General features: G+C 40.3%; 1 protein-coding gene across 1 annotated transcript in view; it reads left to right on the top strand.

Moving 5' to 3' along the window:
• Positions 1 to 27,821, top strand: part of ngef (neuronal guanine nucleotide exchange factor) — a 97,519-nt gene that overhangs the window by 66,392 nt on the left and 3,306 nt on the right. The window contains exons 6-9 of the mRNA XM_030441955.1: positions 1,844 to 2,004; positions 8,599 to 8,751; positions 21,734 to 21,863; positions 22,036 to 22,215. Coding sequence (XP_030297815.1) covers positions 1,844 to 2,004; positions 8,599 to 8,751; positions 21,734 to 21,863; positions 22,036 to 22,215 — 624 coding nt within the window. The remainder of the gene's footprint in view (positions 1 to 1,843; positions 2,005 to 8,598; positions 8,752 to 21,733; positions 21,864 to 22,035; positions 22,216 to 27,821) is intronic.

Here is a 27,821-nt window from a genome sequence, read left to right as displayed (position 1 = left end):
AAGTTGCTACAGTATAATGAATTGAATGAAAGTATTTGGTCTAGTATGGGTTCCATACAATCGCAAGTTACACTCAGCTGTTATAATAAAAGGCAACTGACAGCAGCGCAAGAATACAGCCAGTCAAAATAAGACTGCTATCTTATGATTACATTACAGCTGACTTGGCTCAGCTTTAGCACTGCCACAGTACGTGGTAAACAGTCCCATCAACCTGATTGTTACAGTTTGTGTAAACTGATATTAACTAGAGGTATGTTTTGGTAAACAGACAACATTAGATCCTACTTGCTGGTCAAAGGAAACATTTCGAGTTCAGCTTTTTACTCGTCCACAGCTCACTCCAGTGTTCGAAAGCCTTGACAATAAGTTCTCCTGTTTAGCTTGTTTTAATGTTGCTTCTTTTCTCTGCTGTGGACATCAAGTCTTTTCAGGAGCTGCTGTTTGAGATGATTATAAAAGTTGTTTTTCTTGAGCTTCTGCATCATTGTTTTTACTGAATAACTTACTGAGGCTGTTCCAACTTCTCTGCGGTATTTCTCCCCAGCCGGCTCCACTTCCTTATATTGTCCTGTAGTGAGTTGTTAACTCACCATTTTTGACTCAGATCGGGTCATCTGGCTGTGAGGGTTACATCACTTTTAGACGTTTTCTGCACCCATTAAGAGACACTATGATTATAACTGAATATTGTCATGTAAATGTTTTCTTATAGAACGTATGAAGTACATGGAATACATGCGACTGAGTTTTTGAGCATGTTTAAGCCCTCAAATGCCGATGCACCAGTGTACTGCCACTACAGAGTAGTGCAGCTATATCATCACCTCTGCCACGGAGGTTTTATTGCTTTGTCCCTGTCTGTTTGTTTGTTTGTGTGTTTGCTTGTTTGTTTGTTTGTTGGGTGGCTGTTTGTTTACTATTTTTGTCAGCAGGATTACACAGAAATAGTGAATGGATTTCTATAAAACTTGAATGGAGGATGGGTCTTGGCCCAGATTAGACTCCATACTCCATGATTATTTCTCACTTTTTCAACACTATCATTTATTTCTCAGGGAATAATGCATGGATCTTGATGAAAAATGGCATATATTCTTGGGTGGCTTGTATCTATGAATTATATAATTTGCTGTGGATCCTAGTTCTGGTGCTCTTAAATTATGGTTAAGAAGTTGTGAGTGGTTTGAGATTTAGCCTAATACATGACTATCAAGTTTGATATTGGACTAGGTTTAACTGAATAAATGGGACTGTTGGATCTTGAAGGAGGTTGCACTCTGCTGAGTGCCATTCTATTTATATGATGTTTTTTTCTGAAATGTTATAGGCCCAGCAAAATAACTTATTTTTATATTCAGTTTATTTTCCAGGTTTATATGTCCTTAAGACATGCCTGAAATGTAGTCAACTGATTTGTTTTGTCTTGCTTGATAGAATTTAATTATGTATCATCTGCATAACAGTGAAATTCTGTGAGTGTTTCCAAATAGTATTTCCTTCAGGAAGCCAATATAGAGTGATTGGTCTTGGTCCAAGCACCAAAACATTGTGGCAAATGTTCCAGTCTTTGTAAGAGGATGTAATAGTCAATGGTGTCAAATCCAGCACTAACATTTAACAATCTAGTCCAGAAAGCAGTCAGTTGCAGTCATTAAAAGTTCATTTGTAACTTTGAACGAAGTCATTCAGTTAAAACCAGTACAATTTAATGAATAAGTTTTATACTGTATTTGTGCCTTTGATGGCTATGCCAAGACATCAAACTTCATCAGAATTGCATCATATCCTCTGTTCACATGGTGTAGGGATGTGTGGCCTCATGATTTGCTTTTCTTTCTAGGCCATGTTTGAGCTTGTTACCTCCGAAGCATCCTACTACAAGAGTTTGGAAATTTTAGAGACTCACTTCCTGCGTAACCCTGTTTTGATCAACACTCTCAGCCAATCCGACATGCATTTTCTGTTCTCCAACATCGAGGAAGTCATGAAAGCCAGTGAAAGGTAGGACAAGGTCTTGATTTACACAGATCAGCTCATTATACAACTCTTATTCCATAAACATTAAGACATTGTGGAAAATGTAAAAGATCAAAATAGAATTCAGTCATTTGCCAATTAAATCTACCTATTCAATGAAGTATATACACATATATACATCGATCAGCCACAACATTAAAACCACTGACAGGTAACGCAAATAACATTGGTCATCTCATCACAATGCAATGGTCTGCTGGGAAACCTTGGGTGCTGGCATTCATGTGAATGCCACTTGACACACACCAACCATCCAAACACTGTTGTGGACCAAGCACATTCCCTCATCACAACAACACGACCTGAGGGCAGTGGCCCCTCAGCAGGACAATGTGCACTGTGTTGACTGGGCCTCCAAATTCCCCAGATCCCAATCTGATAGAGCATCTGTAGGACATGCTGGAGCAGGGCCATGCAGGCGCCATCCACCAACATACAGAACCCAGAGGATCCACTTTAAAACGCCCTGGTGCCAGACACTGTAGGACACCCTCAGACAGTGATGTGCACATGGGGGGGCAGAGGGGGCGGTTGCCCTCTTGGGTGGAAAAAACTCACTGAACTGCCCCCTTGGCTGGTTAAAACATGATAAACTGCCCTCTTGGGAGGCAAAAACGTGCGCTAAAGTGCCCTCTTGGGAGGCAAAAACGCGTGCTAAAGTGCCCACCTGGTTGGCAAAATACAACTGCCATCTTGGGTGGCAAAAACGCATACTAATTTGCCCTCTTGGGAGGCAAAAATGTGTGCTAAAGTGCCCTCTTGGGAGGCAAAAACGTGTGCTAAAGTGCCTTCTTTGGTGGCAAAAACGCATGCTAAAGTGCCCTCTTGGGAGGCAAAAACGCGTGCTAAAGTGCCCTCCTGGTTGGCAAAACACACTAAACTGCCCTCTTGGGTGGAACAAACACTAAACTGCCCCCTTGGCTGGTTAAAACATGATAAACTATCCACTTGGGTGGCAAAAGGGCATCTCTAAGTGCCCTCCTCATTGGCAAAACACACTAAACTGCCCTCTTAGGTGAAAATAAATCAGTTAATTGCTCTCTTGGGTGGTTAAAACAAGTTTAAGCGCACTTCCGGTTGGCAAAACATGACCTCTAGTCTTGGATTGTATAAACACGTGCGTAAGTGCCCTCATGGTTGGTAAAACACAAGTGCTCTCTTGGGTGGAAAAACACACTAAACTGCTGCCATTGGATGGAGAATATTGATTCCAATTAAGGCATGCAAGCTTTCCCAGAGTAATTTTATGGTCTCAACAAGTTAAACCCTGTTTATGTTCAATACACTTTGTATGGCCATTAGCCCATATTTTCTGTTTTTTTTTTTATTAATTAATTTATTTCATTTTATTTTATTAGCCGATAGGCTGATAAACTTTCTAGATTTTATTTTCAATTTACAATTTAGGCTAGGTCAGTTAGATTCCTTGTATTTAGTAAATGATGGAATAAATTGATAGCAGCTAGATAGATGGTAACTTAAGTTTTAAGAACACATTCCCAGTTGTTAAAATAAGTCCATTCCATCCATTTAAGTATTCAGTTTTAGACACACTCTCTCTCAAATGGTCACATGTCAGTGGGGACTTAATACTGACTGAGGTGCAACCCGGCATCCTACTGCTGTGTGAGGTAGGTAGCTAATATAGCAAGCTGTGTATTAAGTTACCAATTTTGCATTACTAAATACTAGTGTATGTACCCTGGGAGTGCTATTATTAGGTAGAGATTCCTATCACATGTTTAAGCCTAGGCTGAGGAGCTAGCCTAGCTAAGTCTTGCGGGAATAGCTTTTTAAAGCTAGCCAGTAAAATTAAAAGTGGGGTTAGCATTGCATATCAGGGTTTCCGCCAGGTTTAAGTTGATCCCCCGCCAGGCTAAGCATTTGGGATTTTTTATTCTATTTTAATCTTTAAAAATGCTTTTCTTCAGTTGGAAACATACAGTGGCTTGCAAACGTATTCACCCCCCTTGAACTTTTCCACATTTTGTTACAACGTTACAACCAAAAATGTAATTGTATTTTAATGGCATTTCATGTGATAGACCAACACAAAGTGGTGCATAATTGTGAAGTGGAAGGAAAATGATACAAGGTTTTCAAACATTTTTAAAAATAGAAAACTGAAAAGTGTGGTGTGCAAAAGTATTCACCCCACTTTACTCTGATAAACTTAAATAAAATCCAGTGCAACCAATTGCCTTCAGAAGTCACCTAATTAGTAAATGGAGTCCATCTGTGTGAAATCTAATCTCAGTGTAAATACAGCTGATCTGTGAAGGCCTCAGAGGTTTGCTAGAGAACATTGTTGAACGAACAGCATCATGAAGCCCAAGGAACACACTGGACAGGTGGTTAGGATATGAAAAAATATCCCAAGCTTTGAACATCTCACAGAGCACTGTTCAATCCATGGGATGGGAAGATGGATGGAGCCAAATACAGGACAATCTTAGAAGAAAACCTGTTAGAGTCTGCAAAAGACTTGAGACTGGGGCGGAGGTTCACCTTCCGGCAGGATAACGAGCCTAAACATACAGCCAGAGCTACAATGGAATGGTTTAGATCAAAGAATATTCATGTGTTAGAATGGCCCAGTCAAAGTCCAGACCTAAATCCAAGTGAGAATCTTTGGCAAGACTTGAAAATTGCTGTTCACAGACTCTCCATCCAATCAGACTAAACTTGAGCTATTTTGCAAGGAAGAATGGGCAAATATTTCAGTCTCTATATGTGCATCGCTGGTAGAGACTTACCCCGAAAGACTTGCAGCTGTCATTGCAGGGAAAGGTGGTTCTACAAAGTATTGACTCGGGGAGGTGAATACTTTTGCACACCACACGTATCTGTTTTTTATTTTCAAAAATGTTTAATGTATCATTTTCCTTCCACTTCACAAATATGCACCACTTTGTGTTAGTCTATCACATAAAACCCCATTAAAATACATTTACATTTGTGGTTGTAACATGACAAAATGTGGAAAAGTTCAAGGGGGGTGAATACTTTTGCAAGCCACTGTATGTCCATGCTTCATCATAGTTTGTTTCTTTTGAGGTGTCAAATAAATATTTTAAATGTGTATTGTTCCCTGTGTTTTTATCACAGAGCTCTATTGGATGAAGAAAACACACTAAACTCCAGAAGACTATTAAAATCAAGAAATACTATGAAACATTACTATTGCAATGACTTTTATGTTGGGCCCCTTTTTGATCTATATTGAGCCAGAACTATATCTCACAGAACCAGTTTGGATTATCTGGTGCTAATATGGTGTTAAAATGCACTAGAATACAGGAAATGTCATCTACTTAATTGAAAATGTTCTGGGGGACCCCCAGACCCCCTAGGGTTTTATTTCCTTCATACATCCATGTCTCTGTGTGTTCTTCACAGTCCAATGTGGAATCTACACAGTTCTCGTGGATGCTGATCCTAACTACAAATTAACTTGAGTAGTCTGTCTAGTTGTCTAAAGTGCCCTCGGCAGCACACGGAACTTCAGTGGCGAGAACGCGCTGTATGTGCCCTTTTTTTTCTTTTCGCCCCTGCCCTTCAAAAAGTCTGTGCACGCCACTGCCCTCAGAGGTCTTAAGTCCATGGTTTGACAGGTCAGAGCTGTTATGGCTGCACAATGGGAACTTTTACAATATTAGGAAGGTGGTCATAATGTTATGCCTGATCTGTGTTTTACTAGTGTCCTTGACGCATGAGGCGGTACCTGCATTCCAATATGGTTGCACAGTTAGTTCAGCTTCCCCAGGATGGCACATCCATACATGCTATCACAAGAGGGCTTGCTGTGTCTCCAGTCACAATCTCAAGAACATAGAGGAGATACCAGGAGACCGGCCATTACACGGGGAGAGCTGGACAGGGCTGTAGAAGGGCATCACACCAGCAGCAGGACCGGTATCTGCTCCTTTGTTAGAGAAGGAACAGCAGGGGCACTGCCAGAGGCCTATGAAATGACTTCCAGCAAGCTACTGGTGTGCATGTTTCTGACCAAAATGCATGAGGACCCGACGTCCTCAAGTGGGACCTGTGCAGCTTGGATGGTATTCACTAGAGAACACCACAATTGTCAGGTCCGCGACTGGCACCCCCCATTCTCCTCACAAATAGAACAGGTTAACAGTGAGCACATGTGACAGGCATGAAATCAAGTCTAATCAAATCAATTTTATTCATATAGATCACAATCACATTGCTTCAATGGGCTTTACAATCTGTACAGTGAATGACATCCTCTGTCCTTGGACCCTCAATTCAAGAAACCTTTTAACAGGGGGGGAAAAAAAGAAGATGGAAGTAACCTCAGAAAGGGCCACAAAGGAGGGATTCCTCTCCCAGTCACAGTTTACAAGTTGCATCAACAGAATAACATTATACTGCATGTAACACCATCCAGCATGACTGGTTTGGCAGAGGGTTAGTGATGGTCTCGGAGGCCTATCCTTGGAGGGTCACACAAACATAACCAGCGGTACCCTGACTGCTGGTAGATACCGGGATAAAATCCTCTGAGCAATTGTCAGACCTTCTATGGTGCAGTGTGCTCGGGGTAGGGGTGTAATGGTTCTGAATCGAAACCGAAAACCTTGGTTCAAAGCACTTAGGTTCAGAAACTCATCCTGTCTTCCCAAACCTTTGTTAATCCCCGCCCCGCCCCTACTGCACAGGTGTGTCAGGTTAGTTTCATTTCTGCAAGATGACTAATAAACCTGAGCACGCAGATCCCACTGGCCACATGCCGGTCAGCCATGTGGAGACATTTTGGGTTTCCAGTTGATTTTAAGGAGGATGATATTTGCGTCGTTATCAAAACGCATGAAATTTGTCGTCTTTGTTTTATAAAACCTGTAGTAGGGCCGGCAACATTCAAACACGCAAGTGCATATGTGAGATCACCCTGACACTGAGCTCACTCAGCCCAGTGGAGCAGCAAGTAAGAAACACCAACAGCAAACTCTTCACAAGGCCTTTAAAATGAAGCTTCCTCTGCACTCAGAGCGAGCAAAAGCAATTACAAATGCTATAGGGGTTTTCATGGCATTGGATATGCGTCCCTTTTCAGCTGTTAAGAACCGTGGATTCAAACATTTGCTAAGTGTCCTGGAACATCGATATGACGTACCATGTCGACTGCATTTCAGCCAAAATGTGTTGCCAAAACTTTATGAGGACGTGAAGGCTAAACTGCCAGAGGACTTAAGCAGCGCAAAATTCATTGCATTAATTACCGATGGTCGGACATCTCGCAATGGAGAGCTTCACCACAATAATGGCACACTACATCGTGGACAACTGAGTTATTAAGAATCCCGTTCTTCAGACACGCGCTATGTGTGAAAGTAACACAAGTGACAGAAATACTACAGGCAGCTGCTGGAAGATTGACAGACCAAACGTCAACATTCCTGTGACAACGGACAATGATACCGTTAATGCCGCTGAAGCATGTGGATTTTCTCCAAGCATCGGGTGTTTAGGGCACACAGTTAACCTGGCATCGCAGAAGGGCATGGGCATAAACCAGGTGTCAAGGGTTTTAGGAAGGGTGAGAAAAGTGGTCTCATTTTCCATCGCAGCACGACTGCTGCAGCAGTGCTGCGGGATAAATGAGACTGGCCTAGAAATTAAGGGGTTTTTTTGTTTTTATTGTAGATTGGTCTTAAGAGAAGTGCTTTTTATTTATTTTTGTTATACCTCAGACTGGTGTAAGAAGTATTTCATTTTTGTTTTATTTATTTAGACAATGTAGACTGGTCTCAACACAAATGTTTATTTTTTGTATTCCTGGATAGTTAGTTAGTTTTTTTTTATTGTGGACTGGTCTAAAGAGAAGTGTTATACTTGGTTAAGTTAATATAACTTAAGTAATGTTCATGTTCTTGATATTGCAATGCAACAATCCTTTGATAAAATCCAGAACATTTTTTCCAAAAGGTTTTTCAATATGTTTTTAAAAACTGAGGTTTGAACCGAACTGTGAGTCAAAAACTGGGTTTGGTGAACCGTTACACCCCTAGCCCAGGGTTCCACCTGGTGCAGGACAATGCCCGGCCTCATGTGGCCATAGTGTGTTGCCGGTTTCTGGATGATGAAGGTGTGGATGCCACTAAATGGCCCTCTCGTAAACCTGACCCAAATCGAACTGACATTAGGTTGTAATGTCCTATAGGTACAGGGCATTATATATTGATGCATCTGACACCACCAAGTACCACTACAGACTGTCCAGGAGTTTACTGATGCCCTCATCAGGAGCATGCCCAGTAAAGAGTCAATGCACACAGGGGCCATACACACTACTCAGTCACATTCACTCAGACAAAATTCATGGAAGCTGGATTAGCCTGTGATTTCAAATCTTTATATTTATATAGTCATGTTCAAACTGGTTAATGTATTTTATTGTTTATGCTCATTATCAATTTGATGCCTGCAACACATAAAGCAGGAATAACCACAATGTCCCAATGTTTTTGGAATAGGTGTTTATCTCAAGTGCTACGCAAACTAGTTTTGCTAATAGCCTCTTCATATTTTCAGGTTCCTGATGGATCTTGAGCACCGAATCGAAAAGTCTATTTTGATTTCTGATGTGTGTGACATTGTCCACTACCACGCTGTGGAACACTTCAATGTCTTCATCAAATATGTCATTAACCAGGTGTACCAGGAGAAAAACTACAGACGCATTTTGTGAGTACCTATTTCTTAATACATCTATAATACAGACTTCTTCATACGCTTGAATAAAGAGTCATTTTGGGATATCAGACATTATTTTTGTCTTTTAAAAATCTGTAAATAATACATTGTCTCTGCGCAGAACAGTTTTGTGGCCTGCTTGACTACTAATGATAATTACATACTCGGAGAGAGAGGAATTTAGAAAAAAGAATAGAAGGCCTCATCTTTAAGACAATCCTGTTTTTATGCCTGTGGACATTGTCAGCCTGTCTCTTTCAGTAGAGAACAGGTTTGTTGATCAAGACATGTGACTAATAAGGCGTGGTTAACTATGAATATAATGCATACTACATGCCTGAGTGAGAATGTGATGTTCCCACCCTTTGCAGAGAGCAGGTACCTCCAGTGGCAGAAAATAAAGGGGACCTCTGACACCTGTTGGTAGTTTCAAAATAAATTATAAAATGTTTTCTCAAAATTGCATGTCAGTGACTAGTTTATCAACAAACATTATGTGATGCTTCATGAAGTCCATATTTCTTATTTGTTATCTGTTGTGTAGATGTAGATTATATTATGCCAAGTCCTTCAGAGAGTTTGTTTTAGCAGATCACAATCATAAAGGTGTTAGGAGTGCCAATCCAAATAACTTGTCAGTTACAATCACATCAGTAGCTGAACAGCTGAACATGTTAAATGTCAGTTATATTTGGGAGTTTGTTTGTTTGTTTGTTTGGTTTGTCTACTTTATCATTGTTAATTTTTGGTCCAGATGATGTTTATTAAACAGTTTGGCAATCTTTCCTCTCAGAGAAATAATAGTCAAAATAAGGAACAGTTTTTCATTAACTTTGATGGGTAAATGTACTTTGATATACTACTATACATGAGTATAGTAGTATAATATCAACATGCAAGTTACAGCTGTAGCTTTTGAGCAGGATGTGTCACAAAATCTGTCATCTAGTGTGTTCTATCAACAATGACCACCATATTGTCCAACTGTTGAAAAGAAGAAAAAAAGAAAGCAGCGATGACCAAATATCAAGTACCATTTCTCTCTTTTAGCTCTAACTTTAACGTGTGAAGATATATCATAAAACACAAAGGTAAGTTCCATGGATGTGGGAAGCATTTAAAATGTGGGTGAGACAATCTTATGTTGGTCTGGCGGTTTCCACTATAACATTTTTCACAGCAGTTGATGTAATAACCTGTATTGTAGTTCCTTTGAGAGGTGGTTTGGCGCTTTTATGTGGATAAACAAGCACGAGAGCAATTATGAGTATATTTGTAAATTACAATACAAGTACAATAATTTGATTGATGAATCATTTATAATATCTTTGTGGCACAGGCCCATTGTCACATATGTGACACCATTTATCACCAACAATTACTTGCTGTTCTTTATTTGATACATTTCCTAACCTCATAAAGTTATCAGGTACCCAGCTGTGTCATTTATATCGTGTATCTATTTTTTTTTTTATGCCTGGATAAATTTGGTCTCCGAACTAAGGTTAGTGAAAGTCACAGTTTAATCTTTTTTTTACCACATTTGCTGTCTACAAACATATGATGATCTTACAGAACGTGATGTGTTTGTCAGAGCTGGGAGGACTCAGATGCAGAGCAAGTAAAGATTCACAGGCTTTTATTCTGTAAATCCCAGCGTCAAAAATGAGTGACAAAGTAACAGGCTGTGAAAAGAGATAACCTGACAATATCCTATCTAAATAAGAAAACCACGCCAAGAGCAAGAACTCCACAACTGGCGAAAACAAAATCACTTTCTACGAGGCAAAATAAAAGACTGCAATGAACTACACTGAAAAACTAGGTAAAAAAAGTACAACAGAAAATCACTCAAAATGAGGATGGCACAAGGCTATGAAACAAAACTACTCTGGCATACTAAGCTGTAAAATATTAACAAAACAAAATCACTCTAAACAGAGGAAACAAAAGGTTACAAAAACTGCAAGACTAAGCTATAGGGATGAGTGAGTACAGCATTATCTGTATGTATCTGTTAACCATATGAATTATCTGTATCTGTATCTGTACTCGGAGTGGGCAGGATCTCACCCGGAAGTGGGCGGGGTTTAACCAAGACGTGGGTCGGGTTGTCTTGAAATGGGCGTGGCTTTAACCTGTATGTTATTTTAAGCATGCAATTGATATGGGCTGATCAGAAATTGTTATATTTATTGCTGATTAGAAAACTATTTACAGGACAGCATCAGCATTGAGCTTCAGATCAATGGTTTTGATCACGATTGATCACGGTGTGTGTGTGTGTAGCTTAATTTGTAATATTATTTATACCACTACTACCTTTATTTTTTCATGAAATACAGCAAGAAAGTGTCAGACACTCAGTGATTGACGTCAAAAAAACTGGTTAGAGCCAGCTGATGGTTTAAACCCTAAACGTTAACGGAAAAGACCGCAAACCTGAATGACTGAGGGAGAGACAGACAGCTGTTCTGTGTGTGAGTGAGCAGAGTGGGACACAGAAACACATCTGTATGTGTGTAAGGGAGGGGCGCTGTGACTACTAGCCTATCACAGACACAGTCAGCTACCCAATGAGGATTTTCATTCAATCCGAGCACAGATATTGACTCGTATTACTCGTATAATACTCGTACTTGGCAAAAGTGCTTTATCCGTACCGGATACTCGTTTCAGCCGAGTATCCGGCTCAACTCTACTAAGCTGCACTTGAAAAAATAAACAAACAAAAATTCACTCTTCTCGAGGCTATGAATAAACAGAAAGAAAAACCAACAAGAATTCAATACTTAGACTATGGCAAGGACGAAGGGCTTGGGTGCACAGCTGAACGAAACACTTTGGCACAAGACAAACGGAGACACCGACTTATATACACACACAAACGAGGATCATTAGGGAACAGGTTGAAACAATCAGGGATCAGGGGAGACGTCAGACTGGGAACACATCAGGGAAGGCAAGTGACCTGAAACGAGAGGATAGTTAGACTTTCAAAATAAAACGGGAAGTTCACGAGACAAAAACCCAAGACAAGACAAAACCTCACCGCCGTGTGACAGTGTTGCCAGGGACTCATTTTTAGCCCTGAAGTTTCATGCCTCAGACCAGCCCACTTTAGATCCCAACCTATTATATTGAAATAATTTAATTATAACTTAACATGTTAAGCCTATAATAGCGCTCTGTTCTCTAAAGCCTTTAATTCAGTGTATTTAAAAAAAAAAATAATTCCAATTCAGCACAAGTAATGGTTACTTCAGAATGTGGATTTATTTCAACGTGAGTGCACATCTCCACCATTATTCTTTGCAACACAATATCCTTTTAAACAAATTCAAAAAATAATTAAATATTACATTTAAAATGATAAGAAAATAAATACAACATCCGAATGTCCTTTTCTGCAATATCAAATATCAAGCAAATAAGTGTTCACACATATCTAATCCCTAAACATGAAATGGAATATGGTTCCTTCCATGACAACAGCTATCCCTTCCTCACCACTGGCACCTGGCTCTGCCTCTGACACTAAATCACATTTTAGAAATGGTCATAATTCTCAACACAAATCTCCCCTTTTCAAATCAAAAATTCAAGTCAGTTTCATTATTGTAGTGCTGAATCATCTATCATCATCAATTATCTTAGGACATTTTCATATAGAGCAGGTCTACGCCATAATCTTCATTATATTAATTCTAATAATATTTACTCAATGAGCAATCCTACCTGCCCACTCTGGACCTGTGGTGGGCTCATGGCTGGTGCTTCGTGCTGCATCTTGCATCTGAGGGGCTACAAGAGAAAGTTTATGTAACGTCGCATCCAAGGGGTAACATTGGTTTGAAAAGTGGGGGACAGACAAAAAAGTGGGGGTCTGATTTGATTACCATTTTATACATTTCTAATGCTTTTAATAATATTCCCAGCTACTTAAAAGCAACACATTATGATGAACATGGTTATCATGCTTTGTTTTCATACAAGATGCAAGGTGAGGAGAGACCTGAGGGAGCAGGCACAGGAAGAGTTAATATAATTAATAATAATATAATTAATAGTTAATGAAAACTGTATATATGTCATATTTTGATAAATCTTTTATATGTCGTGATTAAAGTTGCAAATGGAACATTATCGGTTGATAGTTCCATAAATAATGTGCTATAGATCAATCAGCCCTATTTTTTAAAGTATAACTTATATCCCACAGCATGTGATTTTCAGTAGGTGTGTAGGTTAAATATGCAGAGAGGAAGACAGTTTTTACTCATGTATATTTACTGACAGAATTTAAAACTGATTAGAAAACATTTACATTTTTCACTTTGGAATTGATTAATAATTCAATTCATTCGTAGCATCACTGACAGTATGTTACAGTTAAGAATTAGTTTTGGATTAAACTGTGTTAACTTCTTATTACATTAACTTCTTACCCTCATTATTGATAAACATAAATCACCCAATCCTTTATACAGAGCCTATAACCCACCTGCAACTCAGTGCTTCTCCCTGCCTCTTTCTCCCTGTCTTTCTCAGGCACCTCATCTGGTTTCTGATATGAAAGCAGCAACATGAAACTTTAATTAATTAATGCTGATATGAGAATAGGATGGGAAATTAACTTTTTGAACCACTGGCCACAGTGGTAGGTAGATTCCCAAATTCTACCAATTTTTTCAAAGTGACAGTGACAAGTTAGGCAGGCTAATAGCTAGCTCACATCAAGGTAACAGTTAACTAGACAGGACATTATTCTGGCTCAGTGACTATAGAATTTTCATCAACCAACTTACGTCTCCTTTCGTCTTGTAAAGAAAAGCATCACATTTTGCTGTTGTTGACGAAGTTTTTTTTTTTTTTTTTATCACAACATTACCGCTCTAATGCTGCGTTCCAGGTGCACGGCATTGACCATAGTTGCATGACGTCAGACATCTGATTCTCCATGTAGTCAGGGTAGATGGATTTGGCCGGAGTTTACAAGTAGAAACTCCGACTTTGAGTGGTGTTCTAGTGAACTTTTTCTAGACATCATACTAGACTTTTTCTAGGAATGCAGCATCATTACACAGACTGTCCGCGACTCTCAGCGAGAGTGGGTCCACCTGATTACTAACCTGCATATGCTGGTGTTGCATCAGCTGGGCGGAGTTTGCCATGAAATTAATGTGAAAAAACGACACCGGTATACGCCGGGGTAGATTAATCAAGTGGACCTGTTTGAGTATTGGATGCTTGAGAGCTACTGCGTTCTGCTGGATTTAATAAAAGTGTGGGGGACATCAACAGGATTTCAGAAAGTGGGGGGGACATGTCCCCCCTGTCCCTAGTGGATGTTATGCCTAAGGTCGCATCATACTATTATTTAAATGATGTAACGCCACACAATTCATTTACTCGACAGGCTGATTAATTAACTTGAACGGTGCAGGTAAAGTTGCATTTTGTTCAACATCTTGCTTGCCCATCCTGCTTTTCCCTTTTTAATTCTCGCTTTTTCTGCGCCACACTTTCTCTTTTTATTTTCCAATTTGCAAACTCCCTTGCACTTCTGGGGCTGGAGCCAGGCTACAAACACCACTGACAGTGTGTGATCTGCACGGACGTGTTACGTCAGGCTGCGTCTCCAAGAAATGAAAAAAGAGCTGCCAGTGGAGACGGCCCAGGGACGGCGGTAGCAACATACACGTGCTGCTACCGCCACTTAGTGCCATTACTGAACACTGGCCCAAAATAAATACATAAATAAAAATAATAATTGAACACCAGCCCTCGCGGCCCAAAAGTCAGACCGGGAATTGTCCTGGTCCTCCCGATTAGCCACTCCAGGCCTGTGTGTTGCTGTAGATTAAACAACGAACATCGATGTAACTTTGTCCACTATGTGGTACTAGTGAAAAAAGACTAATTACTCATTATTTTTAAAGATGCACCATGAAACTTTAACGCAAGTGAAATCATTTTTATTCTATTTCTGCGATTATTGCTAGTAGGTGGTGCAATGACTTTACTTCCTATTTAGCATGTAGAAATTTTTGGGCTGGGACTCTGTTCAAAAATGAAGTTGTGTAAAGATTGATTATCGGACCACCACCAGAAGTACTAACTACTTCTTGTCTCATGGCATATAATTATTTGCAACTTCATCAGCATCCAATGAAAATTCAGAATCTTCACCATATACTAATGATTTTCTAACAGTACAAAGAATGAGTACATAGAAGAAAAAAAACAACATGTTAAAATGTTGGCTTATTGATGTGTTGAGGCCGGGACTCCTGTCAAAAATGAAAAGTCTAGCACAGATTGAACCATGTACAGGGGAGTTACATCAAGTTCATTGACCTTCACTTCACCACTGTGGCCATGCTCTGAAACAAAAACTCACAATCTTCACAATTATTTTAAGTGTTACCTCAGCATGTTTGCAGTGGCTGTTATCATCCAGCTAGGAGGGGTATTAGTAAATATAACTTCCTGCTGCTTCTAGGTGATGCTATGTCTGTAGGCAAATATTGGTGTTCAGAATGGGATTGTTCTCAGTTTACAAACTACTTATTCATGAATTAATGTGTCACTGTATTTTACTTATGTGAGTAGAAAAATGCACTTATAGGAGTGTACCAATGTTAAAAAGTTCACATAGAAATGTCCATCGTGTTCTAACAGTTTAGGATAAGGGCGAGAGGAGATGGAGTGGGGACAAAAGCGCAGTAGTACAAAAGTAAGTAAAATGGAGTAAAAACTGTAAAAATTCACATGAATTCATCTGTGACTGATGAAATTCTGAAGGAAATTGTTTAAAAAACACACACAATATTTAATCGCTGCACATTGAAGACTTTATAAATACCATCTAGAAAATGTCTGTGAATTTAGGGGATATCCAAAGTTTTACTTGTTTAGTTATAGATATTTATTAGTTTTTGAATGTTTAATGAAAAAAAATAAATAGTGTTTCAGTTTGGAGTTGACCATCGGTCAAATTTTAAAGGTTGGAATGTGAAATGCTATGAAATTTAGATTTTTTCGTTGTATCAGTATTTGGGCTGCATTTACAAGTAATAATTAACAGGTTTGACAAAAATGTCCATGATTTGCTAGCTAGCAGTGCAGAACAAACATGCATCATTTATATTGAACCCCCCTGGGTGGAACGCCACCCAGTTCGAAAACTACTGTTCTAATGCATTAAAATGGATATGTCTATTTGCCTTGAGGTAAAGTGGGTGAAGAAGATATGAATAAATTGAGGGGCTCTTAATTTATGATGGTCAGATGTGAATGTATGAGTTTCTTGTAGGAGTCATATACATTGATTTGAGATTAAGATTGGCTTTATTTATCCCACAACAGGGAAATCCATTGGTAGCAATGGCTCAAGATGCACAAGTACAGGAAAAAAGATCAGACAAATATACATAAAGTTAAACAAAAAATAAATACAATAAACTAAGATATTTACAAAAAACAATAGATATTTACCAAAATAAACAAGTGAGGGGAAGGTGATTGCTCAGGTAGCGCTTTAATTACACAGTCAGATGGCTGTGGGGATAAATTATATGCGGTAGCACTCCGTCTTAGACAGTAGGCCTTTTTAAACAGCGACGCTGAATTATCTCTGGAGTGGCGGTTTACCGAATTTTCTGCCGATGGTGAGGGCAAAGCATCTCCACCTTAAAGACAAACCACTGTGCAATTTACACAGAAAACAGGCGCTGCGGCTCCTAAAGAGGGGTGACGGTACACGTCGTGACGATGATGTCGGTGTGTTTTCAAGGTGTTTCCCCGGTGTCCCCCCTGTCAATCTAAACCCATGGACAGTTTATAATCATATGGATGCTGTTATAATGTGTAGTGATTGAGATCCTGACCCACCAAACATCCTGGAAAGTGACAAAGTTACATTTTTCGCACTTAATTACATAATTACATAATAACCATCAGTAAACAGGACCTGTCTGACTCACTCGCGGGGACTGAAGTCTCGGTCCTGAGGGCTGAAGGTAGCGGTGATTTATTTTCATCACAAACACTGAGTTGAAGTTTTTTGCAGATGCTGTTTTTCTTGCAGAAATGTGACGAAGAGGACAGGTGGGAGGACAGACATTTCTCCATGTACAGCTGTGGTATTTTTTTCCTCATATAAGTTGCCAAAGACAGTTACAGTTACTACGTTTTACTACTACTTTTGTTTGGTCATGTAACCTTGCTTTGTGGGAAATTTCTCTTTATTAAGTTGAGTCAGTTGTCAGACTGTATGATCGACATGCCCCCGCTCCGCTCCGCCGCCAGCTTATCCATCCCACAAAGCAATGTAACATGACCAAACAAAAGTAACGTAGTAACTGTAACTGTCTTTGTCAAATTGTGTGAGGAAAAAAATACCACAGCTGTACATGAAGAAGCGTCTGTCCTCCTGCCTGTCCTACCAACTCTTCGTCACATTTCTGCCCGAAAAACAGCGTCTGTCACTGGCAAAAAACTTTAACTCACCAAGTGTTTGTGTAGAAAATAAATTACAGCGATGGTCAGCCTTCCAGATCGAGACTTCAGACTTCAGAAAACAGCCTCTGTCACCGAGAGTGAGTCAGATAGCTTCCAGTTTACTGATGGCGATTATGTAGCCTAATTATGTAATTTGGCCCGAAAAACGTAACTTTGTCACTTTCCGTGATGTTTAGTGGGTCTGGATCTCAATCACAACACGTTATAACAGCATCCATATGATTATAAACTGTCCACAGGTTTAGATTGACAGGGGGACACCAGTGAAACACCTTAAAAACACACTGATGTCATCATTATGACGTGTACCGTGATGCCTCTTTAGGAGCCACAGCGCCGGCTTTCTGTGTGAATTACACACGGAAAGGCGGAGATGCTCCGCCCTGTGTGAATCACCATTGGCGGAGAATTGGCGAACCACCATTCTGGAGTTAATGCGGCGTCGCTGTGTAAAAAGGGCTACTGGTTCAGTTCACCATTAATGAGCAAAATTTCACCGCTCGCCACATTTGAAACTTTCACACAGAGGAGGATGCAGAGAATTGGCGCAGGATCCCCGCATGCAAACAGCAGTGTAAATGGGGCTAGTATTGAGCCTGAGGAGTGGCAACATGGTGCAACCAAAGAGAAAGAAAGGGGATGCGGAGAAGATGCGTGCTTAAGAAATTGAAGAATCTCACTGTAGATGCTGCAAAATGTGCTAAGATCACAGACATGTTCGTTGGAGGGGCTGCTGTAGCCTCCACGACCTCTGTGACAGCAATTCTCCAGCAACAGCAGGTTCAAGGTGAAGACAGCAGCAGCAGGCAGGGAGAGGAGCAGTCAGAGATGCAGGCTGTTGACAAGGAAACCGAGACAATTCATGCTGGTGTGTCGGGCTGCGTCCGGTTTGGGCTTATGTAGTTTCTGGGCTCTCTTCCTCAAAGGTGTCGGCATGTAGTTTGATAATAAAAGAATTCTGTGGAGGCAGGGCTGGGTGGAATGATAGAGCAATCTTTATTGAAACAGTTCTTCAAGGCCAGCATCCGAACAGAGTGTGGCCGCCCTCTGGAGTTCTCAAATCTATGGCGAAGGTAATGCCAAACTGCTTCGCCCTCTGCTCTATCAAAAGTCCTATTGTTCTCTACTTGTGGGATCCCTCTTAAAGTCCCTTGGGCTGTACCTGCTTACTTCTAATTGGTCGCTGTGGTGGGTTGAGGGTCCATCTATCCAATCGACTAGAAAAGGAGGTGGTCTATCTCCCTGCTCATCTCCCATAGATGACTAAATCTGTTACTGTCACTCCTTGGGTCTTGTACTCCAAAAGTAACTAAATGATTTCTCTATCCTTTTTTGGAAACACGTTTAGATATCTTCCCCCATCTGCCATAGAAGTCAGGCTCCGTTTTAGTGCCTCTAGTGGCCTTGTCTCCTGCTAACCTACACACAGCTGAATGCTGATTCCAAGGTCCCTTGGAGTGGTGAGCCCCGTATTCCCTAACTCACACAAGGAGGAGAAACAGGTTAAATCTAAACTGAGTTGAATTAAAGGCCCTGAATGTGATGCAGTCCAGATACCTCACAATTCCCCCCTTCGAGGCCCTTTAGGTCTCGAAAAAGCCTGTCAACACATTCGCAATAATACACTTCTGTCCAACTCCTGTTGCAGCTTGTCTTTTTTCAACAAAGGGCTCCTCATCCAATGCTATTACTAAGTTCAGAATTCTATTTTGAACTGCAATTTAGGGAAAGCTAATTAATTAATTTCTTATTAAGGCCCTATAGCACCTTATTTTACGTTACTTTATGACTGGATAAGTGCATTATTTATCCTAATTAGGTAGACTTTGGCTACTCTTAGCCTCATCTGCAGGGCTCCCCTCAGGTACACTCCTTTTCAGCCATCTTTGAAAAGTACCTCACTTAAAAACCTGCAGGCAAGGTCGGGTTGTAATTTTCAGGCCCTTTGAGAACTTTGATTACATGAGAATGATGAGCAATGACGATTGATTAGTTGATTTTGAAAATATGGCAGCCACAGCACCTTATTCTGATAAAATAGCAAACGGTCAAGGCTGAGAAGTGTTAGATGAGCAGCAAGTGTCCATTTTAGGCTACATCATAGCATTTAAAATGTTTTTGTGAAATGTGTGTTGAAAGGCTGCATAGTAGTTTGAATTTGTTGCAACCCTCTGTGGTTAAATATGTTTCAAAAAACAGATTTCTAAACTGCTAAATAGTAAGTAAAAGCTTTGCAATTTAAGCATTACTAAAATAAGTGTAAAAAAAAGTACTCTGCCTTGGATTTTCTGTCATGTTATGTGTTTTTCTGGTTTAGTGTCTCAGTTACTTAATGTTAATAAATCCTATGGGTTTTTGTTAGCTTCAAGTTGTTGTTCTCTGGTTGATTTTGGGAGGGGGTTGGGCTCATTAGTGGACTGTTTTTCACCCCAAATGGCCACTTAAGCAGGGGTGTAACATAGTTATTCATAGGATTGACAGGGTTTGTGAGCGTTTTCTCTAGACAAGTCAGTGAGCAAACATATCTACACCTCACCACAATAATTAGAGTTGGGTTTGGGATAAAAGTAAAATACATTCCTAAGGGGAACACATACATAAATTATTAGTCGGTTGTGCTCCACTAATTATGAGGGGCCGGTCTGAGCAGAAAATGCCAGGGCTGATTTTTTTGTCCCAGTCCAGCCCTGGCAGTGGGAAAGAAGTCATTAGTCTGGTGGTCTTGGATTTAACACTTCTGTACCTCTGTCTTGAGGGTAGAAGTGTGAACAGTCCGTGCTGGGGTGGGTGGGCTCCTTGAGGATGGAGGCAGCTCTCCAGTGGACTTTTTGGTGGTAGATGCTCTGCAGAGAGGGCAGTGGACTCCTGGTGATCTTCTCAGCAGTCTTTACTGCTCTCTGCAGGCGTTTGAGGTCCATAGCAGAAGGGCTGTCGCACAACAAGGTGATACAGGTGGTCAAAGTGCTCTCAACAATACAACTGCAGAGGTTGCTGAGGATCTCAGGCGACATGCCAAACTTCCTCAGCCTCCTCAGAAAAAACAGCCACTGTTGGGCCTTCTTTACAAGCTTTGCGATGTTAAGTGAACAAGTGAGGTCCTCACTGATGTGAACGCCCAGGTATTTAAAGCTGCTCACCTTCTCTACTTCAAGCTCCCGGATGTACAGTGGCCAATGAGGTCTCCTCTTCTTCCTCATGTCCACTATCATCTCCTTCATCTTGTCTGTGTTAAGGGTGAGGTTGTTGTCCTCACACCATTACACCAGACTAGCCATCTCCCTCTTGTAGGCCGCTTCATCCCTGCCAGTGATGTATCACAGCTATCACTGCAGTGTCATCCACAAACTTTAGGATGATGCTGTCCTTATGGGAGATGACACAGTCATAGGTGAACAGGGTGTAGAGGAGGGGGATGAGGACGCTCTGCACAAACCCCAGTCAGCCTCAGAGCAGTTACACTATCACTCCGAAGATTAGACCTAACCACACTATAACTAAAGAAAAAGAAAATTACATAACTTATTGGAATGATATTACACGCTCACAACACAAACTGGAAACATATTTGAACCTAAACAGACAGTATGCAGAATACCTAACCACTGTAACAGAACCTGAGAAAGACATTGACAATGTACAGACTGAGTGACCACAGTCTGGCAGTAGAGAGGAGCAGGCACCATCAGACCTGGCTACCCAGAGAGGACAAGCTGTGCTGTCACTGTGACGAGGGAGCTGTAGAAACAGAACTACACTTTCCAACACAATGTCACAAATACAGAAAAATAAGAAAGGAATTCTTTCTGCAATTTGAAAAACATTGCCCCGAATTTAGGGGTTTGACAGAAAGGGAGAAATTACCCCTCATTCTTGGGGAAAAGAAAGAATGTGCAGTCTTGGTTGACATGTCCATTCTTGGCTGACAAATATGTCACTTCCTGTCACAACAAAAGAGACAACCAGTCATTTATAAACTATATATATGTATATACTTGTACTTATATGTACAATATTGTAATGCAACCATCTCCTTGTATTTTCATTTTATGTTTTTGTTTATTTATTTATTATCATTTTATTTAATTATTTATCTATATAATTACGATTTGTATTATCCCTACAATTACCATCTCTACATTTTATTTCAACATCTCTTTATTTTATTCTATTATCAGTAGATTTGCTTTTGTTATCTGTTTTGTTGTCAGTAAACTGACACTGGCATTGTTTTTTTATTTTTTATTTTATTTTATATTCTGTTATTTCTTGTTACTTATTGTTTTGATTGTGCTTTGGCAACACATGTAAATGTCATGCCAATAAAGCCTATTGAATTTAATTTAATTGAGAGAGAGAGAGAGAGAGAGAGAGAGAGAGAGAGAGAGAGAGAGAGAGAGAGAGAGAGATAATAAAATAAGCAATGTTTTGTCTTAACATGACTGTGCAGGGAGGGAAATCCTGCATTTCGAGAGGCAATGGCTGTACTGGAGAACCATCCACGTGTCAGGGGCTTGTCCTTCACTTCATTCCTAATCCTTCCTTTCCAGAGAATCACAAGACTCAAGCTGCTCGTACAAGTCAGTGTGCCGACTAAAACTAAATAGACACAAAAGCAATAGTGTACAGTAAAATTACAAGATAAATCAGTGTTTGACATTCTTAGAATAAATTGCAGGAATAAATGGGGATTTTATGTTAATGTAGAGGCTTGTTGTTATTTTCACTTGACTTAATTTCTTAATTTTACAGAATATCCTGAAAAAAGCAGAGGAAAACTCAGAGAGGGAAGCAAATGCTATAAAAGCACACCAGCAACTGGAACAGGTGAGTATCAGTTGGGTGCTATACACAGGTTGGGTTAAAAGAGGCAGTAAGGCAGTAGAAGGTTGGTATCAAAATGATGATGAAACTTTAATATGTAATATCTCAGCTTCTGAATAAACTGGAATGTTGATTTTAACTGCTAAACCCACATTTTCCGGGTCAGGGAATCCAATGGTGCTTGTTACAAAGCTACAAAACTTTGCCATAATAACCCATAGATCTGTGGTGGCTGGTGACTGAAAAAATTGGGGAGGACAGGAGGAAAACCAGTCCACAGTGTCATGTTATTTTATACAAGTCAACTACTTATCCCTACTTTCTTATATTCAATGAAAATTAAGCAATAAAACAATGACCTACAAGACTTCTTTAAAAAACATTTCATTAAATGGCTAATATACAATACAAAAAAAAATACCAATGTGTACCCCTTCCAGGATTTGATCCCCAGTCACCTGTTTGGCAGGCAACTGCTCTACTCACTGAGCTAACATAGCAGTCAATGTACATACCTCAGGACAGCACATCACATCACACTCATCACTCATCATAATCACCCAAAACAACTGTGTTGCTGCTTTGTATTGTGCACCAGTCGTGCCGCTAACGTTATGTCCTCCAGCAGGACGAACAAAACGAAAACTATGAATTATCTTTCTGACTGCTTCTCTCTGATTCCTCCGAACTGTTTTTTTTTCTTTCAGAAATGTGTTTATATTTCCTTTGAAACCGATTCCAATATCGCTGAAAACTCCATTTACTTGTCCGAGCATGGCTGGCAGTGAAAGCTGTAAAATACATAGAAGTATTTTTTGTTTACGGTTGTATAAATGTAAGAATGAAATTTGGGAACTGTTATTGGACCAACCTGCTGTCAATCTTCTATTCTGGTTGCTGATTGGTAAGGGAGGACGTCCTCCCTTAGCGCGTCATTTTACGTGTCTTAGCCAATCATAGATCAACATGAAAAAATCCTAAATGCATTGAGTGAATGGAAGGAGATCCCGGTGGTGAGAAAGCTGCACATACACTATATTGCCAAACGTATTCACTCACCCATCCAAATAATTGAAATCAGGTGTTCCAATCACTTCCATGGCCACAGGTGTATAAAAGCAAGCACCTAGACATGCAGACTGTTTCTACAAGCATTTGCGAAAGAATGGGTCGCTCTTAGGAGCTCAGTGAATTCCATCATGGTACTGTGATAGGATGCCACCTGTGCAACAAGTCCAGTCGTGAAATTTCCTCGCTCCTAAATATTCCACAGTCAACTGTCGGTGGTATTATAACAAGGTGGAAGCCATTGGGAACGACAGCTACTCAGCCATAAAGTGGTAGGCCACATAAAATGACAGAGCGGGATCAGCAGATGCTGAGGCACATAGTGCGCAGAGGTCGTCAACTTTCTGCAAAGTCCATCGCTACAGACCTCCAAACTTCATGTGGCCTTCAGATTAGCCCAAGAACAGCATGTAGAGAGCTTCATGGAATGGGTTTCCATGGCTAAGCAGCTGTATCGAAGCCATACATCAGCAAGTGCAATGCAAAGCGTCGGATGCAGTGGTGTAAAGCACGCTGTAACAGTCGGAGTTATTGAATGTTGCGCCACTAGGTGGCGCCTCCTTTTGTTAAGTGGATAATGTAACCTGTACCTAGAAGAAGAGTTGATGTGTTTCTGCTCCACCATGCGTAGCAATGCCGCCAGCAGAGTGAAGACCACCCTTTTATTTTATTTTATATTGTGATGTATAGGTGTAGGATCCTCGGCCTATGTGTGTCAAGGCATGTATGCGTGTGATAACTAGTGCCGTAGCGACCTGGCTTGGTATGGTCTGTAAGTACAGTGGAATAAAAGCATGTGCGGAAATCCCACATGTTGCCTGCCGTGTCGTTTGAGCTAACCGGAGCTACCGCCACTGAAAGAGGACCATAACCTTCCCCTGCACCGACCACGTTACAACGCCACCACTGGACTCTAGAGCAGCTGAGATGCGTTCTCTGGAGTGACGAATCACGCTTCTCCATCTGGCAATCTGATGGACGAGTCTGGGTTTGGCGGTTGCCAGGAGAACGGTACTTGTCTGACTGCATTGTGCCAAGTGTAAAGCTTGATGGAGGGGGATTATGGTGTGGGGTTGTTCTTCAGGAGCTGGGCTTGGCCCCTTAGTTCCAGTGAAAGGAACTCTGAATTGCTTCAGCATACAAAGAGATGTTGGACAATTCCATGCTCCCAACTTTGTGGGAACAGTTTGGGGATGGCCCTTCCTGTTCCAACATGACTGTGCACCAGTGCACAAAGCAAGGTCCATAAAGACATGGACGAGAGAGTCTGGTGTGGCTGAACTTGACTGGCCTGCACAGAGTCCTGACCTCAACCCGATAGAACACCTTTGGAATGAATTAGAGCGGAGAATGAGAGCCAGGCCTTCCCGTCCAACAACAGTGTGTGACCAAACAAATGCGCTTCTAAAAGTACGGTCAAAAATTCCCATTTCAATATGCCAAATGGATGACGGACTGTTGTCAGGCTGCCCGATGATGGACATAGACTAACTGGTTTTGTTTTCCTTTGAGACATAAGGGAAGATCATGTTGGAATGTGAAAGACCAGTATTATGGTAGGAGAGTATATATGCAATATATATGCCCCAAATAAAGAAGAGCCGGCCTTTCTTCATGAGGTTAATAAAATGATTGGGGAAATAGAGGACAGTCACACTATAATCACGGGCGATTATAATTAGGTACAAGATGGGGTCCTGGATAAAATGTCCTTCACAAATAGTGTGCCGAGAGACAGAATAGCCATACATCTGATCATGAGAGACTTCAGCCTGATGGACATTTGGAGACTAGTACATCCAGGAGATAGAGAATATATGTTTAATTCAAATATGCATAAAAGTCACAGCCACTTAGATTACTTTTAGATATCCAAAGACCTGGCAGAAGGAATGGTAGACTGCACAATTGGACCCATTGCATTAACGGACCATGCTACTGTGCAATGGGGGGTAAATTTGGGGTCAGATGTTATCAAATCTAATAGACGGAGGATGAATGTGTCATTGCTTCAGGATGAAACCTTTGACAATTTATTGAGGGAAGATCTTAAAATGCGAATTAAAATTCCAGTTAAATGAGTTATACAGTAAAAAGGTAGAATACGCTATGTTTAGAATGAGATGTACATTTTATGAGAGTGGGGAAAAGGCCAGCAAATTATTGGCTAGGCAATTAAAAAACAAGATGCTAGCTTTGTAATACCAGCTATTAAAAATACAAATGGGGAACTTGTAAAAAGTACAAAGGCCATTAATGAGGTATTTAAAGACTTTTATGTGAAGCTTTATAAATCAGAAGTGGATCCATCAGAAGAACAGCTTAAAGCCTTTTTCACCAATATTAATATCCCAAAGTTGTCAGGAGGACAAGTAGCACAGATGGAGGGAGCTATATCACTGAAGAAGAAGTTAGAGATTCAATAAAATCACTGAAAACAGGAAAGTCACCAGGGCTAGATGGGCTGCCAGTTGAATATTATAGGGAATATATTGACTTATTGGCACCCATTCTGACAAAAGTGTATAAAGAGTCATTTGATTTGGGACAATTACAAGATATGTTTAATGAGACCTTAATCACTTTGATCCTGAAGAAAGACAGAGACCCTACAGACCCGGGAGCTATAGACCCATAAGTTTAATAGATGTTGATGGCAAAATTCTTACCAAAGTGCTTGCCACAAGAATAGAAAAATCTATGCCATATATAGTATATGCAGATCGAGTGGGTTTTGTTAAAGGCCGTTCTTCATCAGATAATGTTAGGCGGTTATAACATCTCATGTGGGCAAGTCGTGATGCGGATACGCCCACCGCAGCGCTTTCATTGGACGCAGAAAAAGCTTGTGATACAGTGGAACTGGCTTACCTTCTGTATACATTGAGGGTGTTTGGCTTTGGAGCGGATTTCATAAAATGGATAAAGATATTTACTTGTCCTCTAAGGCACCTGTTCTAACCAATGGCCTGAAATCTCCCTTTTTTGGCCTCATGAGAGGCCAGAGACAGGAGGATGCTGGACGCTGCTCTACACCATATTTCTAGAACCGTTAGCTGTAGCTCTAAAAGCAGATGCAGGTATTAAAGGGGTGTGGGGTGGTGGGACAGAACAAAAGTTGTTTTTGTATGCGGATGATATTTTGCTGCTCATTTCGGACCCGGCTTATTCTATCCCCATAATTCTAAATAAGATTGAAACCTTTTCTCAAATATCTGGATATAAAATTAATTGGTAGAAATCGGAGGTGATGCCTGTATCTAGGTCTTGCTCTCAGTCGGAGATCTCTAACTTTCAATTCAGATGGATCCAGGTGGGAATGAAATACTTAGGACTAAAGTTAACTGCTGACTTGTCTGATATAATAGAAATTAATCTAATGCCATTACTTCAAGAGATGAAAAATAATTTGGAAAGATGTAAGATAATTAATCTCACCTTGTGGGGTAAACTTAATACTATTAAGATGGTGATAGCACCACAATTTAATTATATATCAATGATGCTGCCAGTAATTATTCCTAGTGGCATATACAAACAATATAATCAAATGGTTAAAGATTATTTGTGGAAATAAAAAAACCTAGGATTAATATTAAGAAGGGGTACCTCTAGGGAAAATGGGGGCTTGGCCCTTCCAAATGTAGAAATATATAATTTAGCTTTCGAACTGGCTAAGCTGGTGAGGCATTGGGCTAACTACGATTCTCAACCGGATTGGATTAAAATAGAAATTGACATGGTGGCCCCCTCCAGAGCCATACAGGCTCTCTCTCAGATTAAGGTGGGGGGGGAATCGCATTTGAAGCACTCTCGATGGGTGTGGTCTGAGGTGCATAGGTTGATGGGGAAATCACAATACAAGTAGGGGTATTCTGTGTGGGATAACCCACGAATCATGATAGGTGGACACTTATTTTGTTGGGATCCTTGGCAGAGGAATGGTATATACGTGATTGATGATCTATATAAGGATGCAGTTTTTAAGTCATATCAGGAGCTAGTAGATTAATTTCTTTTGGAGGGAAGGGGTGAATTCTGGAAATATCTACAACTAAGGAGCAGTGTGCGAAGTGTGTTCCCACTTAACAGAAGTAAAGTGGTTATTTATATGTTGCAAAACCTTTTTGATTTGCCAAATACAATGCACAGGGCTTCATTATTTTACAAAAAGATAATGAATTACAAAGTGTGAATACTGAGAATCTTAGATAAATATGGCAAAGAGATTTAGAGTGTGAAATAAGTAAGGAGAAATGGCATAATATAGTTTCCAAGGTTGGATGGGCCACTAGGGATATTAGAAGCAAATTTACCCATTACTATATCATACATAGACACAACTATACCCCTATGAAGCTTTTTAGAATGGGCTTAGTTGAAGACAAAAGGTGTTGGAAGTGTAAGGGTGAAAATGGTACATTTTTACATGTTTTCTGGGAATGTCCTGTGGTAGTACCTTTCTGGATTTTTATCCAGAAAGGTACTACCACAGGACATTCCCAGAAAACATGTATTAAGGACTTGGGAGATTGGTTGGGGCAAAGGATACAGAAGTCTCCACTGTTCTGCCTCTTGGGAGATAGCACACTTTTGCCACAAGGAGTCAACAAAGGACAGCATGCACTAATAACTGTAGGCTCTTT

Source organism: Sparus aurata, chromosome 2 (assembly GCF_900880675.1).
Source record: "Sparus aurata chromosome 2, fSpaAur1.1, whole genome shotgun sequence".
Taxonomy (NCBI): domain Eukaryota; kingdom Metazoa; phylum Chordata; class Actinopteri; order Spariformes; family Sparidae; genus Sparus; species Sparus aurata.
The sequence above is the reverse complement of the archived record's forward strand: the minus strand, read 5'-3'. Positions and strand labels throughout refer to the sequence as shown.